We start from the raw sequence: 14,074 nt of genomic DNA, 5'->3' as shown, positions 1-14,074 counted from the left end.
TCCAGCACTCGGGACCTGGGGCCAGGTTGAAGCTAGGTTTGTTGAAGGTGCTGTGAGTTCAGGATTGCCCTGGATCACTCTGTCCAAGAGATGCCTACAACCCTTTACCACAGAAGATCCACCCCATTCTAGGGGATCCGCCCACTTCTAAAGATCCTCCCACCCTGGCTGTCCCGCCTACATCTCCTGAGGCTCCACCTCACCAGGGAGGTTCCTCCCGCAGCTTGCCCCGGAAGCTCCGCCCCATCCTCGAGGCTCTGTTCCCGCCCACTTCCCCTGAGGCTCCGCCCCACTAGGGAGGTTCTTTCAGCCCATTTCTCCGGAAGCCTTTTCCTGAAGACTCCGCCTCAATCCGCCTACCCCGAGGCCCCTCCCACTTTCCTTGAGGCTCCGCCCACCCAGGAGGCCTCACCGGCTCCTTCTCGGAGGCCCCGCCCCACCCAGGATGTCCCGCCTACTCCCGTGAAACTCCGCCCCCGGCACCGCCCGCCTGTCAGCGGGCAGCTGGGCTAGGCTCCGACCTTGTAGCGGCGCAGCGCCGGCTCCGAGCAAAGCGGTGCCCAGAGCGGGCTCGGTGAGAGGCAGGATCCTGTGTCCCCGCGTCCCGGCCACGGTGTCACCCTCTGACGACTCACCTGGTGGCAGGTAAGGGCCGCCCCCAGCTCTGCGGAGCTCGCAACGGGAATTCGGCTGTTTTTTGACCCTTCTGCGACGCGGTCTTGTAGGTACCTTGCGGGGAGAGCGTTTGGAGGAGACCCTGGAGGCCTGTGGCCCGGCATGGAGCTGGTGGCGACCTCTGAGGGCTGCGAGCGCCAGGCCTAGCCTGGGCCAAGCCTTCCCAGCTATCAAGCGGGCCTGTGCGGTCCCAGAGGGCTCCTCCTCGCCTGCCTGAGTTAATTGAGATAGCTGCAAGCGTGGCGGACACTTCCCTGCCCTCTGCCCCACCCCCTGAAGATGAGTGGCCTCCATGACCCTGCTGCAGATGGCGTGGGGACAGGTGTCAGGACCCCCTTGTTTGCCACCAGGTTCCCTGAGGCCACCTGGCGTCGCCCGATGGAGTGCCAGTCACAGCAGTGGGATGTGGTGGCCCAAGCAAGAGCGGGAGTCAGGATGGAGCCATGTGGACCCAGCCTGGGTGTGTCATGTTCTCTAGAGAAACCCCCTACACAAACACACACAGCAACAAGGCAGTTAGGGACTGCTGAGAGCAGCACCGACCGGCCTCTCCAGGGCTGGGCCCTCGGAATGACAAGCCTGCAGAGTGAGGGGTGAATGGGAGTCACTTGAGCCACCCGAGGCAGGACCTTTCTCTGCAGATCCTAATTAGCCTGGGCACGCCTTTCCTCTCCTCCTCCTCCTCCTCCTCCTCCTCCTCCTCCTCCTCCTCCTCCTCCTCCTCCAGCAGAGGGTAAAGTGTGGGGTTTCCCTTGAGCTGTAAGAGGCATGGGGACTGTTAGCCTCCCAGGGCTCTGGGTCACAGAGCTGGGAGGTACAGGGACCAGGGAAGACCCAAGACAGGTAGCTGTTGTGATTGTAATGATAACAACTTCTCTCCTGGCTGTTTCTGATTACTCTTGCTTACAATGGACGGCTGTGGGTACTCCAAGCAGTACCCCCTCCGGGGAAGGGGGTGGGAAAGCCTTCTCAAAAAAACCCCTGTGCTTGGGATGTAGCTCAGTGGAAGAGTTCTTACCTAGCAGGAGCAAGGTCCCGAGTTCTAACCCCAGCACCAATATAAAACACAACCCAGTGGGGCAGGGGTCACTTGCCAGTCCCATGCCTTGCCTAAGCATTTGAGCCAAGAGAACTTGCCTTGTCTTCCTGGATCCTACTGGCCCCTGAGCAAGGCCTGCACCGCCTCTAGCCACCAGCTTGCCCTTGTCTCTTGGGCCATTCGTATCACCTGTGTGCCTACAGTGCGTCCTCCAATTCCACCTAGCTGTGCGTCCTCAGAGTCCGGGCATATTTGGGATAGGCATGTGCCTCCTGAGTGGCCTTTCTGCCCTTGGCTTTTAGCCTGACAGTGTGATTGTGGCCTTCCCACCATACTCTGCTTGGTACTTAACGAGAGTAACCTGCCACCCCACCCTCGCCCCAGGATTAAAACCTGCCCTGACCTGAGTTGGATTCTGATCCGTGGATGTTTGAATAGATGGATGGCGCTGGGGGTGGGGTGGAGGGGGCAGGGCACCTAGGCACTATAGGTGCTCTGCCTCAAATGACCCCTAGCCAAGCCTCTCTACCTCCCTTCCCGGCTTCATTTTTTTGTCACCTGCAAAAGTGCTTCAGCTAGTCTCTGATGTTAGCATCTGATGTTAGCATCTGGAGTGTTCTTTTCCAGAGGACATGGGCACTTGGGGCTCCTAGGTGTGGGTGGGCGCCTGGCTAACTTGGGCTGTTGGGGTTGCAGGAAGGAATCCTCCATGACTGACAGTCAAAGGGAGGGAGGCTGGATAGCGGTTCCAGCCTGCAGGCTGGCTTCCCATTTCTGGTTGATCCTTCTGTCTCGCTCCTGAGCCTTGGCCCCCTTCCTAGGGGGCCCATGAACCCCTGGTGCCCACCCCAGGAAGGCAGTAGTCGGGTACCTGGCAGACCTAGTGAAGCCAGCACTTGCTTGGCAGGAGGCCTGCGGTGGCGCTAGGCCAGGAGCTTCCCTCTCGGGCTCCAAGTGGAGTTCACCCACTCACACTCCCTGAGGCGTCTGCATTGCAGCAGACTGAGCCCAGGAGCTGCATTGGCAGCTCGGACCTAGCAGGGATGGAAGGGCTGAGGGAGCCTGCCTGTCTCACTCCTTCTCTCTGCCCTGACCCTACTTGGCCCTGGCTCCCTTTGGAAAGGCAGATGCTGACTAATCAGGCTGTAGCTCTGACATACACTCAGGTCTGCCTGGAAGTGCTGGAGTGACAGAAAAATTAAAAAGAAAATAAAACAACCCCCCCCCAGGCTCTGGACCCTTCATGCCATCTCCGCGCCTCAGACCCTTTCTTGGCATGGGGGGGTGGTGGGGCATGTCCACCTGGAAGAGACTGTCATCATGTATAGAGCCGTGGAGCCCAGACTTTGGAGCTCAATCTAGCTGTGTGACATGGAGCAGATCATCTGACCTCTCTGTGCCTCAAGTGTCTAAACCATAAAATTAGAATTTATTTCATGAAAGTCTCACGGTGCCACGCTCATGTGCCCATCAGAGGATGCAGGCTCTTACCAGTGTCACCTCTGCTTCTTGCCTGAGCAACGTCAACTATTTTCCTTAAAGGAGTACCTCCTGTCAGTGTTGGTTGTATCCAGATATAGTGTTGACCGCTCTGCCAGTTCACCGGCCGTGGGATGCTGGGTAAATTCTTCCCTAGGCCACATTTTCGCCATTGGCTATGTGGCACTGATGACACTGCAAACCTCGCAGAGTCATCTTGAGGATAATCTTAACACATGAAAAGCAGGCAGTGTGGGGCTTGGCGCCTTCCATAAGCACGCAATGCAGGTATGCAGTGCGCACAGGTGGAGGACCCTGGTGCTGGAGTCCTTCACACAGGGGCTTCTTTTGGTTTGGGCCAGTGTTGGCTGAGTGAAAGAGCTGGTGACTTTGTCTTCCGGTGCCTCAGTTTCTCCAGATGTAAATGGGGACACAGACAAACTGACCTCATGTAAAAGGTTAGATCCCTCGACAGTTCAAAGTCAGTCCCCATGGTGTGGCCCCCCAGAGCAACAGGGGAAAGGTGTCCCTCAGGACTGACTGTCCTGTCCCTTAGTGCCTTCCTGTACCATAGGGCTCAGAGTGTTGCCCGCTTTATTGATAGGGCACCGACACTGTTGTTTCCTCTGAGGAAGATCAGATCTGATCAGGAGTCAGTCAGTGCTTGGGTCCGCCTCAGCCAGATCCTAAACCTACCCTAAACAAGCCCCACCTCCAGCCACAAGATCCACACCTTGCTCACCTCCCTCAAGCTCTGGGCTCTCCCAGGCCCTGGGAGGGGGAGGGCGTGTGGGAGGGGCTTCAGTGGCTTGGACAGCAAAAGCAAGAAAAAAAACAAGGTCCAGAGCTAGGTGTGAGGGCAAACCTAGGCTGGATCTAAGAGACTCTGGAAACTTCCGAGCAGACACAAAGGTCTCTGGGTTGCCATGGAACCCGAGAGTGTGAAAGGTGAGTTGAGATATAGTGTTTGCCGTTGCTATCAGCAGCAGTCAGCGTGTGCCAGGTGTGCCGGGCCTGATAGCTAGGCACTGAACTTCACTGCCACCCTGAGCAACCGGAACAGTGAAGACTCCAGGGCCATCTTTTGAGCTCTGCTAATCTCAGCGTCACCTCCTCAAGTGGTGGCAAAGTCCTCCATGCGATCCCCATCGCCCTGCCCCCATTTCCCAGTGCCTGTGCTCTCACTGTCTCAGGGTACACTCCTGCCTCAGGCCCAGGCCTTCTCTTCCCCCTGTCCAAAATGCTTTCCCCAGTGTGTCCTTGGGGGCGATTCTTTCCTCTCTGTCTCTGTTTGTCTCTCTGTCTCTCTCCCTTCCTCATATGAGAGAGAGAGAGAGAGAGAGAGAGAGAGAGAGAGTGTGTGTGTGTGTGTATAGGACATTAAACCCAGGGCCTCGACTTAACCCTATACTATCTCTTAAATTTGTCTTAAATTTGACATTGGTACTCACTAAGTTGCCCAGGCTGGCCCTGAGCTTGCCAGCCTCCTGCCTTCCCCAGTAGCTAGAATTCCAGGCCTCGCTCCCTCAGCTCTTCCGAGTCTTCTTCGCATGTCTCCTCCCCTTCTATCCCCCTTTCTCATTTCACAGGCTTCATTCTTAGCATCAGGACCAGTCCTCTCTTTCTTTTTCTTATTTATTTATTTATTTATTTATTATATGTAAGTACACTGTAGCTGTCTTCAGACTCTCCAGAAGAGGGAGTCACATCTCATTACGGATGGTTGTGAGCCACCATGTGGTTGCTGGGGTTTGAACTCAGGACCTTTGGAAGAGCAGTCAGTGCTCTTACCCATTGAGCCACCTCTCTATCCCCTCTCTTTTAAGATTGCTTTTTATTTTATGTGTCTGAATTTCTTGCCTACCTGGATACCTGGATGTGTGTGCACCACATGCATTCAGTGGCCAAGAGGGCCACAGGAGGATGTCAAAGCCCCTGGAATTGGCATTATAGAATGTTTAGTTACCATGTGGGTATTGGGAATCAAAGCTGGGTCCTTTGGGAGAGCGGCTGGTGCCCTTAACCATTGAGTTGTTTGCCCAGCCCCGGGTCAGCCCCTTTTGAATCTCCCTCCTGTAGAGGGAGGCCATCTTTATAGAAGCAGAGATCTTTGTGCTCTATGCTCACTGTTTCTTGTTTCTCTTTGTTGTCTGCTGCTGCCACTGTGTGTGTTTTGATAACAATTATTTTTATTTATGGGTGTGTGTGTGTGTGTCTGCATGAGTTTATGTGTAGCACATTGAGCAGGAGCCTGTGGCGTCCAGAGGGCATCAGATCCCAGGGAGGGGGAGTTATACGTGATGCTGAGCCATCTCTGTAGCCCTCTGCCTTATGTTTTGAGACAGGGTCTCTCACTGAACGTGGTGCTCAGCGACTCTGGCTAGTCAGTGAACTCCAGATCCACCTGTCTCTGACACACCCCACCCTCTGGGACTCGGAGTGTCTGGCTGGCTTCTGTGGCCTGCCTCTGCTGGGATTAAAGGCCTGCGCCACCACACCCGGCCCATTTTCTTTTTTTTAAAAAAAGTGTCTTTCTCTCTCTGTTGCCCAGGCTAACCCCAGCCTCAAACTCGGTGCAGTCCTCCTTGCTTCAGCTTCTGGAGGGGAGTGTGGGGATCAGAAGCCCGATTCACCACACCTGCCTCAAGTTTTGTTCATTGCTAAATGCCAAACGCAAGGAACAGAGTCGCGCCTACAGCACATGTGAAATAAACATCCCTTGCATGGAGAAGACCCTCCACCATCCCGGGACATCACTCATTACCAGACTCCCTCGGGGTCATGCAGCCATAGGAGTCCCCTCGCCCTGATGCTTTCTTTCTGATGCCCCCACAGGTGTGGCCCTGCCCAGCTGTCAGTGATGGCCTTGCCCCGGTGAGCCAAAGCCTGCCCCTCTCACCCGCCGGCCACCAGCCAGCAGGATGAGGCTGTGGAAGGCGGTAGTAGTGACGCTGGCCTTCGTGAGCACGGACGTCGGGGTGACCACGGCCATCTACGCCTTCAGCCACCTGGACCGTAGCCTGCTGGAGGACATCCGACACTTTAACATCTTCGACTCGGTGCTGGACCTCTGGGCTGCCTGCCTGTACCGCAGCTGCCTGCTGCTGGGGGCTACCATAGGCGTGGCCAAGAACAGCGCTCTGGGGCCAAGGCGCCTGCGGGCTTCGTGGCTCGTCATCACCCTCGTGTGCCTCTTTGTGGGCATCTATGCCATGGCCAAACTGCTACTCTTCTCAGAAGTGCGCAGGCCCATCCGGGACCCATGGTTCTGGGCGCTCTTCGTGTGGACCTACATCTCGCTGGCTGCCTCCTTCCTGCTGTGGGGGCTGCTGGCCACTGTGCGGCCGGACGCAGAGGCCCTGGAGCCAGGGAATGAGGGCTTCCACGGGGAGGGTGGGGCCCCTGCTGAGCAGGCATCGGGAGCCACACTACAGAAGCTGTTGTCCTACACAAAGCCTGACGTGGCCTTCCTAGTAGCTGCCTCCTTTTTCCTCATCGTAGCAGCTCTGGGTAAGTGGGGCCTTGGGTCTGACCACACTGAGCCTTGGTCTCCAGGGATGTACTTGCAGGGTGCCTAGCAACCTCTTCCCTCTCAAACGGGTAGCCGGTAGCCGTTCACTTAGGTGGTTTACACTGCTGGGAGACCCAGAAGGAATGGGTATGGTGTCTTACCCCCCTTGTCCTCTCAGCATTTGAGAGACTGAGGCAGGAGGATTGTTGAGAGTGTGGTCTGCTTGGGCAAAGAGAAGGCCTTTGTCTCAAAAATATAGAGAGAGGAGCTAGAGAGATGGCTCAGAGGTTAAGACCACTGGCTGCTTTTCCAGAGGTCCTGAGTTCAATTCCCAGCAACCACATGGTGGCTCACAACCATCAGTAATTAGATCCAATGCCCTCTTCTGGTGTGTCTGAAGACAGCCACCGTGTACTCCTGCATAAGATAAATAATTCTCTTTTTAAAAAATACAAAGAAGCCAGGCAGTGGCGGCACACGCCTTTAATCCCAGTACTTGGGAGGCAGAGGCAGGTGGATTTCTGAGTTCGAGGCCAGCCTGGTCTACAGAGTGAGTTCCAGGACAGCCAGGGCTACACAGAGGAACCCTGTCTCCAAGAACAAAACAAAACAAAACAAAACAAAGCAAAGAAGATGTGGAAAGGCAAAAGTTTAGTTAATTCTACCCGATTGCCCGCATTGTTCTGGCCCAGGGCTAACCACAGAAGGTTATATAGACTTCTATGTGGGCAGGAGATCCAGTCATTCCCTCATCTCCTGTGTACACACACATATGTGTTCGTGTTCTTGTGTGTACGCAGAGGTCAGCGTGTGTATCATCCTCAATGGCCCCCACCTTATTATTGAGACAGAATCGCTCTGAACCTGGAACTCATTGATTGACTAGAGGAGATGTCAGTCACCCTCAGGATCCTCCTATCTCCACCTCCCCTGCAGTGGGATTATAGCCACCACGCTCAGCCTTTGCATGCTGAGAGCCATCTTCCCAGGCGAGCCCTCGTCCTTTCTTTTTGGTGTTTGGCGGCATAGCTCCCAGGACATCACTTCTCACCTGTGCATACTGGTTGGATTCTTGTTTGTTTTGCTAATGTCTCCTGGACATCCCAACCCAACATTATTTTCTTTGGCTGCATAGAATTCTACTGTGTGTGGTAGCATATATCTTTCCCCATCTGTCTCCTGTTGCATGAGCTTGTCTCATGTGACTGAACAGAGCTGAAGGGTGAAGTTCGTCTTGGTTTGAAAGTTAGGTGTGTGGTGCTATAGGTCTGCTTCTCTCCCGAAGCATGGGCAGGAAGGTGGTACAGGAAGGTTGGGACTCCATAGCTCCTCCCACTGGCAGGGCCTGGGGTCTCAATGAGCTGTGTGACCTGGGGTAAGTCTATCAACCTTTCTGAACCATACCTCTCTCTTGTGGGGAATGGCAAGCACAGGGCTTAGTACATCATGGTGGGTGTCCAAGAATTCACAGGGACCAACCCTGGGGGCAATGACATAGTCAGAGTAGTCTCAAAGAAGGCCAGTGAACCTGAGCTGGCTCTACCCCAATCCCTCCCTCACTGCCTCACTGCCTCACCCCCGACCCCGAGTCCCCTCAGTTCCTCCTTTTAGAGTCTGTGTGAACCAAAAAATAAAAAATAAAAATAAAAAAATTTTAGCCGGGCATGGTGGCACATGCCTTTAATCCCAGCACTTGGGAGGCAGAGGCAGGCGGATTTCTGAGTTCGAGGCCAGCCTGGTCTACAAAGTGAGTTCCAGGACAGCCAGAGCCATACAGAGAAACCCTGTCTCGAAAAAACCAAAAAATAAAAAAAAATAAATAAATAAAAATAGAGTCTGTGTGATATGAGGCAGCTACTCAGCCTCTGCTTGTTGGTCTCTGTGTCTGTAAAGCAGGAGTACAGTCCCCACTTCGATCAGCTGTGTTGCTGTGACAGAGTGCCCGGGATAACAGCTTGAAGGGGAGAAAGGTTAGCTTGGCTGGTGTAATCCGGTTCCAGCTATGGTCGTCTGAGTTCATGGCTATGGAACCTATAGTGAACTAGAACATCACGGCCAGAGTGTAGTGGAACAGGGCTGCTCACTTGATGGTGGCCAGGAAGAAGACAGACAGATGAAGGGCTGGGGGAAGAGAAAGGCACACCGGCCATGACTGAGCCCAGCCTCCAAGTCCCAGGAGGGTTGCGAGCCTCCATCACACGAGTTTTTGTGGGGATATAAAAACTAAACTATAGTCCCCGTGGTATTAAGGGACAGGGAGTGGGCCAATAAGCTAAGAAGATAAAATGCCTCAGATGAATCTTGGCACGGGGAGCACATTAGCTTTGAGTGGCTGTGAAGTCCACTCAAAGCCCCAGGTCCCTGCTTGGGTAGCCACCTTGGATTCATCTGACTGGCCTTTCTTTGCCCCTCAGCCATTGTGTTGGTGACATTTCCAGGTCTGACTCACCCCGGGTGCTGATCTCTAGAGCCAGATGTCACTCCATGACCTTGTCCCTATGCCTGTGGTGGCCCCGTGTTGCTGTGGCATGCTCAGGGGGACACAGGTGTACTACAGTGCCTCTGAGTTCTGGCAGCCTTCAGGGTTACATCAGGCCAAGGGCTCAGTCTGAGTCAGACTCTGGAGCACTGATGCCCGGCCAGCTAAGGCTCAGTTTCTCACCCTGCAGGGGCATGGCGCTGTGAGTGCTAAGAGAGACAAGCAGGGCACCGGGAGCAGGTGCAGAGCCAGTGTGAGGTGCCATCTCTACAGACCAGACTGGCCTTGAACTCACAGAGCTGGAGATCCTCCTGCCTCTGCCTCCCGAATGCTGAGATTAAAGGTGCCCTGGGCATCAGTACTGTCTTTCATTTCATTCTTTTTACTTTTATTTCCTGAGATAGGGTCTTTTTATATAGCCCCGGCTGGCCCGGAAAGATTCCTTTATTGTTTTACAATCACATTTTACATTTATTTATTTATTTGTGGGAGGGGCTGGTTGAGCAGATGCTGTGCCCTGTAAGTGGTATTCTTTTTTTTTTTTTTTTTTTTTTTTTTGGTTTTTCGAGACAGGGTTTCTCTGTGTAGCCTTGGCTGTCCTGGAACTCACTTTGTAGACTAGGCTGGCCTCAAACTCAGAAATCCGCCTGCCTCTACCTCCCAAGTGCTAGGACTAAAGGCGTGCGCCACCACACCCACCCGGCTTGTAAGTGGCATTCTGAGGACAACTTAAAAGAGTCGGTCAGTCAGTCCTCTCCTTCCACCATGTAGGCTCTGGCTGTCAAACTTGGTGGAAAGAGCTTTACCCCCTGAGCCATCTCACCAGCTCAGCATTCTCTTCTGTTTGTTTTCCATTTTTATGTTTGTGTGCGCATGCGTGTGGCACCTGTGTGGTTGTAAGTAGAGGCCAGATGCTGACGTTAGCTGCCTTCGATCACCCTCCACCTTACCTTTTGAGACAAGGTCTCTCTCTGAACCTGAAGCTCATTCATTCAGCTGGGTTGGCTGGCGAGTGCCAGTCCCAGGACACATGCCACCATGCTGAGCTGTTCACGTGGGTGCCGGGGGTCTGAACTCAAACTTGCACGGCAAGCCCTGTACCAGTTTCTTAGCTCCTGGTTATTTGTGGTTTTCTCTTTCAGACAGGACCTCAGGTAACCCTGGCTGGCCTTGAACTCCTGATCTCCTTGCCTCCACCCCCCAAGTGAGATTATAAGCATGTGCTATACTGCACCTGGCTTGCTATTTGGGACAGGGTCTTCTTAGATCACTGAGGCTGGCCCCCTCACCTTGAAATGCTCCCGCCTCACCTCCCAAGCAGTGTAAAGTAGGATTCTTGCATTGGGTTTCTTGGCATCTCGACTGTGTAGAAATGTGGGCAAGCTCAGAGCTCCAGTCTCCTCCTCTGTGGAAAGAAGTCATTTCCACAAATAGCAAGAACAAAAATACCAAGCCCGTAAGAACACAGGGTGACATTTGGGACTTGGAGGAAATAAAGGAATAGATGTCTGTGGTAAGGTGTGCTCTAGGCAGCTGTGCACAGGTCCTGAGGCAGAAGGAACCCAGTTGTTAGAGAGGCACTGAGGCTAGCAGGGCTGAAAGCAGGATGAGTGAGGTGAGGCGAGGCAGAGTCCTGTGTTGTCCTGCGTGGGCTGTCATGAGCCTTTGCAACAACCTTGACTCTGACCCGAGAAACCTGGGAATGAATGGGCTGGATTGGGCTGAGATGGCCAAGATATGAGGTGAGTCCCAAGGTGGGAAGCAGCCCCTGAGACATTCCAGGCAAGATGCGTGACTTAGAGCAGGGTGGGACTACTGAGGCAGCAGCAGAGGTCAGATGCAGGAAACACTCCTGAAGCCTAGTGTAGGATTCAGTGTCCGTGACGCCTACAGATTACTCAGAAGGGTTTACCCTGTGCCCCCGGGACACGAGACCACACAGCGCATCAGAATCAGGATTCCACAAGATTTTCTTCCCTGTGGGTAAACTGAGGCTGAGCTTCAGCTCAGGGATAAGCCAGCTGCATCTGGAAACCCCATCTGGCCAGAGCTAGATGGCGTCCTCGAGTTTCCTGCTTCTCATCCAGCAGAGGGCGCCATTTCCCCACAGAAGGCCAGAGTGCAAGCTGTTGTGTATGGAGAACCTACCTGGGTCCAGCCTCAAGCCCAGATCAGCCTAAGCAAATTGCAGTGAAGACACCCCGAGGAGACAGAGACCCGACCTTGAGGGGCTGGGCTTCTGCATTGACCATTGTGTGAGAGTGAGCATTCCAGAATCCTGGGAGGCAGGTGTGCTTTGGCTGTTCTGGGGTACAATCAACCCGGCAGCCTTGGAGCAGGTGAGGGCTAGCGTGCCACCCAGGGCCGGGGCTTAGCTCTATCCCCAGTGCCAGAAATCAGAGGCAGTGCCAGCTTTGGTGTCTGGTGAGGGTCGCATCCAAGTGAGCATAGCAGAGTCCTTAGAGAAGAGGAGCTGTGCCCACGCCCCTTCAGATCATCCCCCAGGGCAGCTGCAGTTCTGAGAAGCAGGGCAGAGCTTTGAAGGCTCAACCCAGCTTCCCAGTGAAACGCACCTCTCCTGCCTCCCACAGAGGAGAGATCGCCCACATGTGTGAACTTGTGTTGACTCTCAGCCATCCCTCTCCTGTGCTCTGTGACCCACTGAGTCAGCAGGGTGAAGGCACAGGAAGCCCGTAGATGAGAAATCACCCTGCCAGCCCTAGAGCGCCACCCCTCAGAGGGGTGGGACCAGCATGGCCTGGAGCTGTGCCAGCAGCAAGGTCTTCCTGGTTCTAGAAGGTGGAAGACACACCTGGAAGAAGGAAATGGCCTTTGGCATCCCTCAGCTGCTGCTGCTGAGTTTTGTGGCCTATGTGGGTGGCATCCAGACCCATGACAGGTCCTACTGTGGCTTTGAATGCTTGGCACCCAGGTGTCATCAGTGTCACGCTATGTGTTCTCCGAGAGTGGTGTATTCATTTTCTTCTCTGGGTTGGCCTGGGCTCCCAGTTGAGGGCACAGTCCTCACGTCTTGGTGCCGAAGTCATGGCTCAGGCACACGATGCCGAAGGTCACATGGCATCTATCCATGTGAAGCAGAGATGAGCGCTGGTGCTACGCTTGCTCACCTCATTTTATCCGGTCAAGGACCCCTGCCCAGGGAGTACTGTAGCCCTCATTTATCATGTATCTTCCCACCACCCGTCTAGAAACTCCCTCCAGCCCTGCCCAGGGGTTTGTTTCCATGATGGCTAAGTCGCATCCAATTGACAGTTTGACCACAGCAGGGGCAAGCAGGCACTTGAAGACCAGACCTTGGATTGGGTGAGCAGAGACGGGGGCTGGGGGCTTCCCACTCTGCTGAGCCTGCCTGTCTCCCCCCAACAGGTGAGACCTTCCTGCCCTACTACACTGGCCGGGCCATTGACAGCATTGTGATCCAGAAAAGCATGGATCAGTTCACCACAGCCGTTGTCGTCGTTTGCCTGCTGGCCATCGGCAGGTAGCCACCCAACCCATACACACCACTCCTGCAGGAGGGAGGGCAGAAGGGAGCAGGGCCAGCCCAGCACTGCAGCAACCGCCCAGACTGACGTGGAACCCTTTGGTTGGGCCACATCCCAGAGCTGTACCCTCTTGCCTCTGAAGATGGCTCCAGTCCCCTGAAGATAGCTTTCTCTCTCCCTGGCTGGTTGGTGAATATGTAGCCCAAAGGATTGGTTTTCTATACTGTTCTAGAAGGGTCTGGATGCCAGTGTTAAGTCCTTTACCCTTGCTGTAGGACTTACTGGGGAGTGAGGGGTCTAGACCTGGATGTCATCCCTACAGAGTGGCCTGTCCTCTGTCCTTGGGGAGGAGGGGCTGCTGGTGGGTGATGCTGCCTGCCGGAAGGACACCGGCTATACCGTCTCTCATCTTCAATCAGCTCATTGGCCGCAGGTATTCGGGGCGGTATTTTCACCCTCGTATTTGCCAGACTGAACATTCGCCTCCGGAACTGTCTCTTCCGCTCACTGGTGTCACAGGAGACAAGCTTCTTTGATGAGAACCGCACAGGTTGGTCCCTCCTGGGGACTTTGGGTGTCCAGGGTGAGCTAGCTTCCTGTGGGGCCCCTGACAGCAGCATGGCTTGCCCCACCAGCACTTCCTATGGTCTAGTTCCAGGTGGAGCCCTGGGATACTAAGCTGACTGGTGACGTTTTTGGTGTGAGTTGGGGCCACCACAGAACCCTGGCCAGGCCTCTTGAGCTCTCGGCAGTGACCAGGGCCTCCTCTTGTCTAGTGCTGCCTGAGAGGGAGGCCTGCAGAGGTCCAGTTCCTGTGGACTGAATGATGGATGGGAAGATCTAGCAGGGAGAGAAACAGCATGCCCGCCATGGTCCCAAGCACTGGGCCAGGCCACACCTGTCCCACCCATCCCATGCAGGGACCATTTCCCTCCTGTAGTCGTCGCCCCGTGGCTGTCGCAAGGCGTCTTCTAGTCCAGCATTCCACAGTGTATGAGAAACGCTGCTATGCGTTTCTCTCTCTGAGCTCAGGAGGCTGTGTCTGAGGTGGGTGTGAGGGTGTTTACCCACTCTGCCAGTGAGGCCTAGCAGAGAGAAGTTTGGAATCTGGCTGTGGTGGGCACATGCGCTGTCACGTTGGCTGTCCCCAGCTGACCTTCAGCCAGTTTCCACTCGGTAGACAGGCAGGCACCTCACACAACACGTTGCAACCATGTGTGGTACACACCCATGACCCTGTGACCCAGGGTGGCCTCAAACAAAACAAAGAAAAAAAAAAAAGACGGTACCAGGACTAGTCTTCCAGAAGTGCTCCCCATTATTCCCAGATAGCAGAGTGGGGGAGAGGTCTGACTCCTATTATCCATCTCAGAAGCCCCTTAGCG

The 14,074-nt window shown here is 54.6% G+C and overlaps 1 protein-coding gene across 3 annotated transcripts in view; it reads left to right on the top strand.

Annotated features, from left to right (window-relative positions):
• Nucleotides 1-335: 335 nt before the first annotated feature.
• Nucleotides 336-14,074, top strand: part of Abcb9 (ATP-binding cassette, sub-family B (MDR/TAP), member 9) — a 34,099-nt gene continuing 20,360 nt past the window's right edge. The window contains exons 1-4 of one of the 3 annotated variants that reach the window (XR_001784728.2): nt 336-645; nt 6,029-6,703; nt 12,571-12,685; nt 13,109-13,239. Coding sequence is in view for 2 of the 3 variants with exons in the window: in NM_019875.2 (NP_063928.2) it covers nt 6,115-6,703; nt 12,571-12,685; nt 13,109-13,239 (835 nt within the window). In the remaining variant the exon portion in view is untranslated. Of the gene's footprint in view, nt 646-6,028; nt 6,704-9,850; nt 11,523-12,570; nt 12,686-13,108; nt 13,240-14,074 lie in introns of those variants that run through there. The other 2 variants (NM_019875.2, XM_017321012.1) reach the window with 2 other exon arrangements.

This window comes from Mus musculus, chromosome 5 (assembly GCF_000001635.26).
Source record: "Mus musculus strain C57BL/6J chromosome 5, GRCm38.p6 C57BL/6J".
NCBI classification, from domain to species: domain Eukaryota; kingdom Metazoa; phylum Chordata; class Mammalia; order Rodentia; family Muridae; genus Mus; species Mus musculus.
The sequence above is the reverse complement of the archived record's forward strand: the minus strand, read 5'-3'. Positions and strand labels throughout refer to the sequence as shown.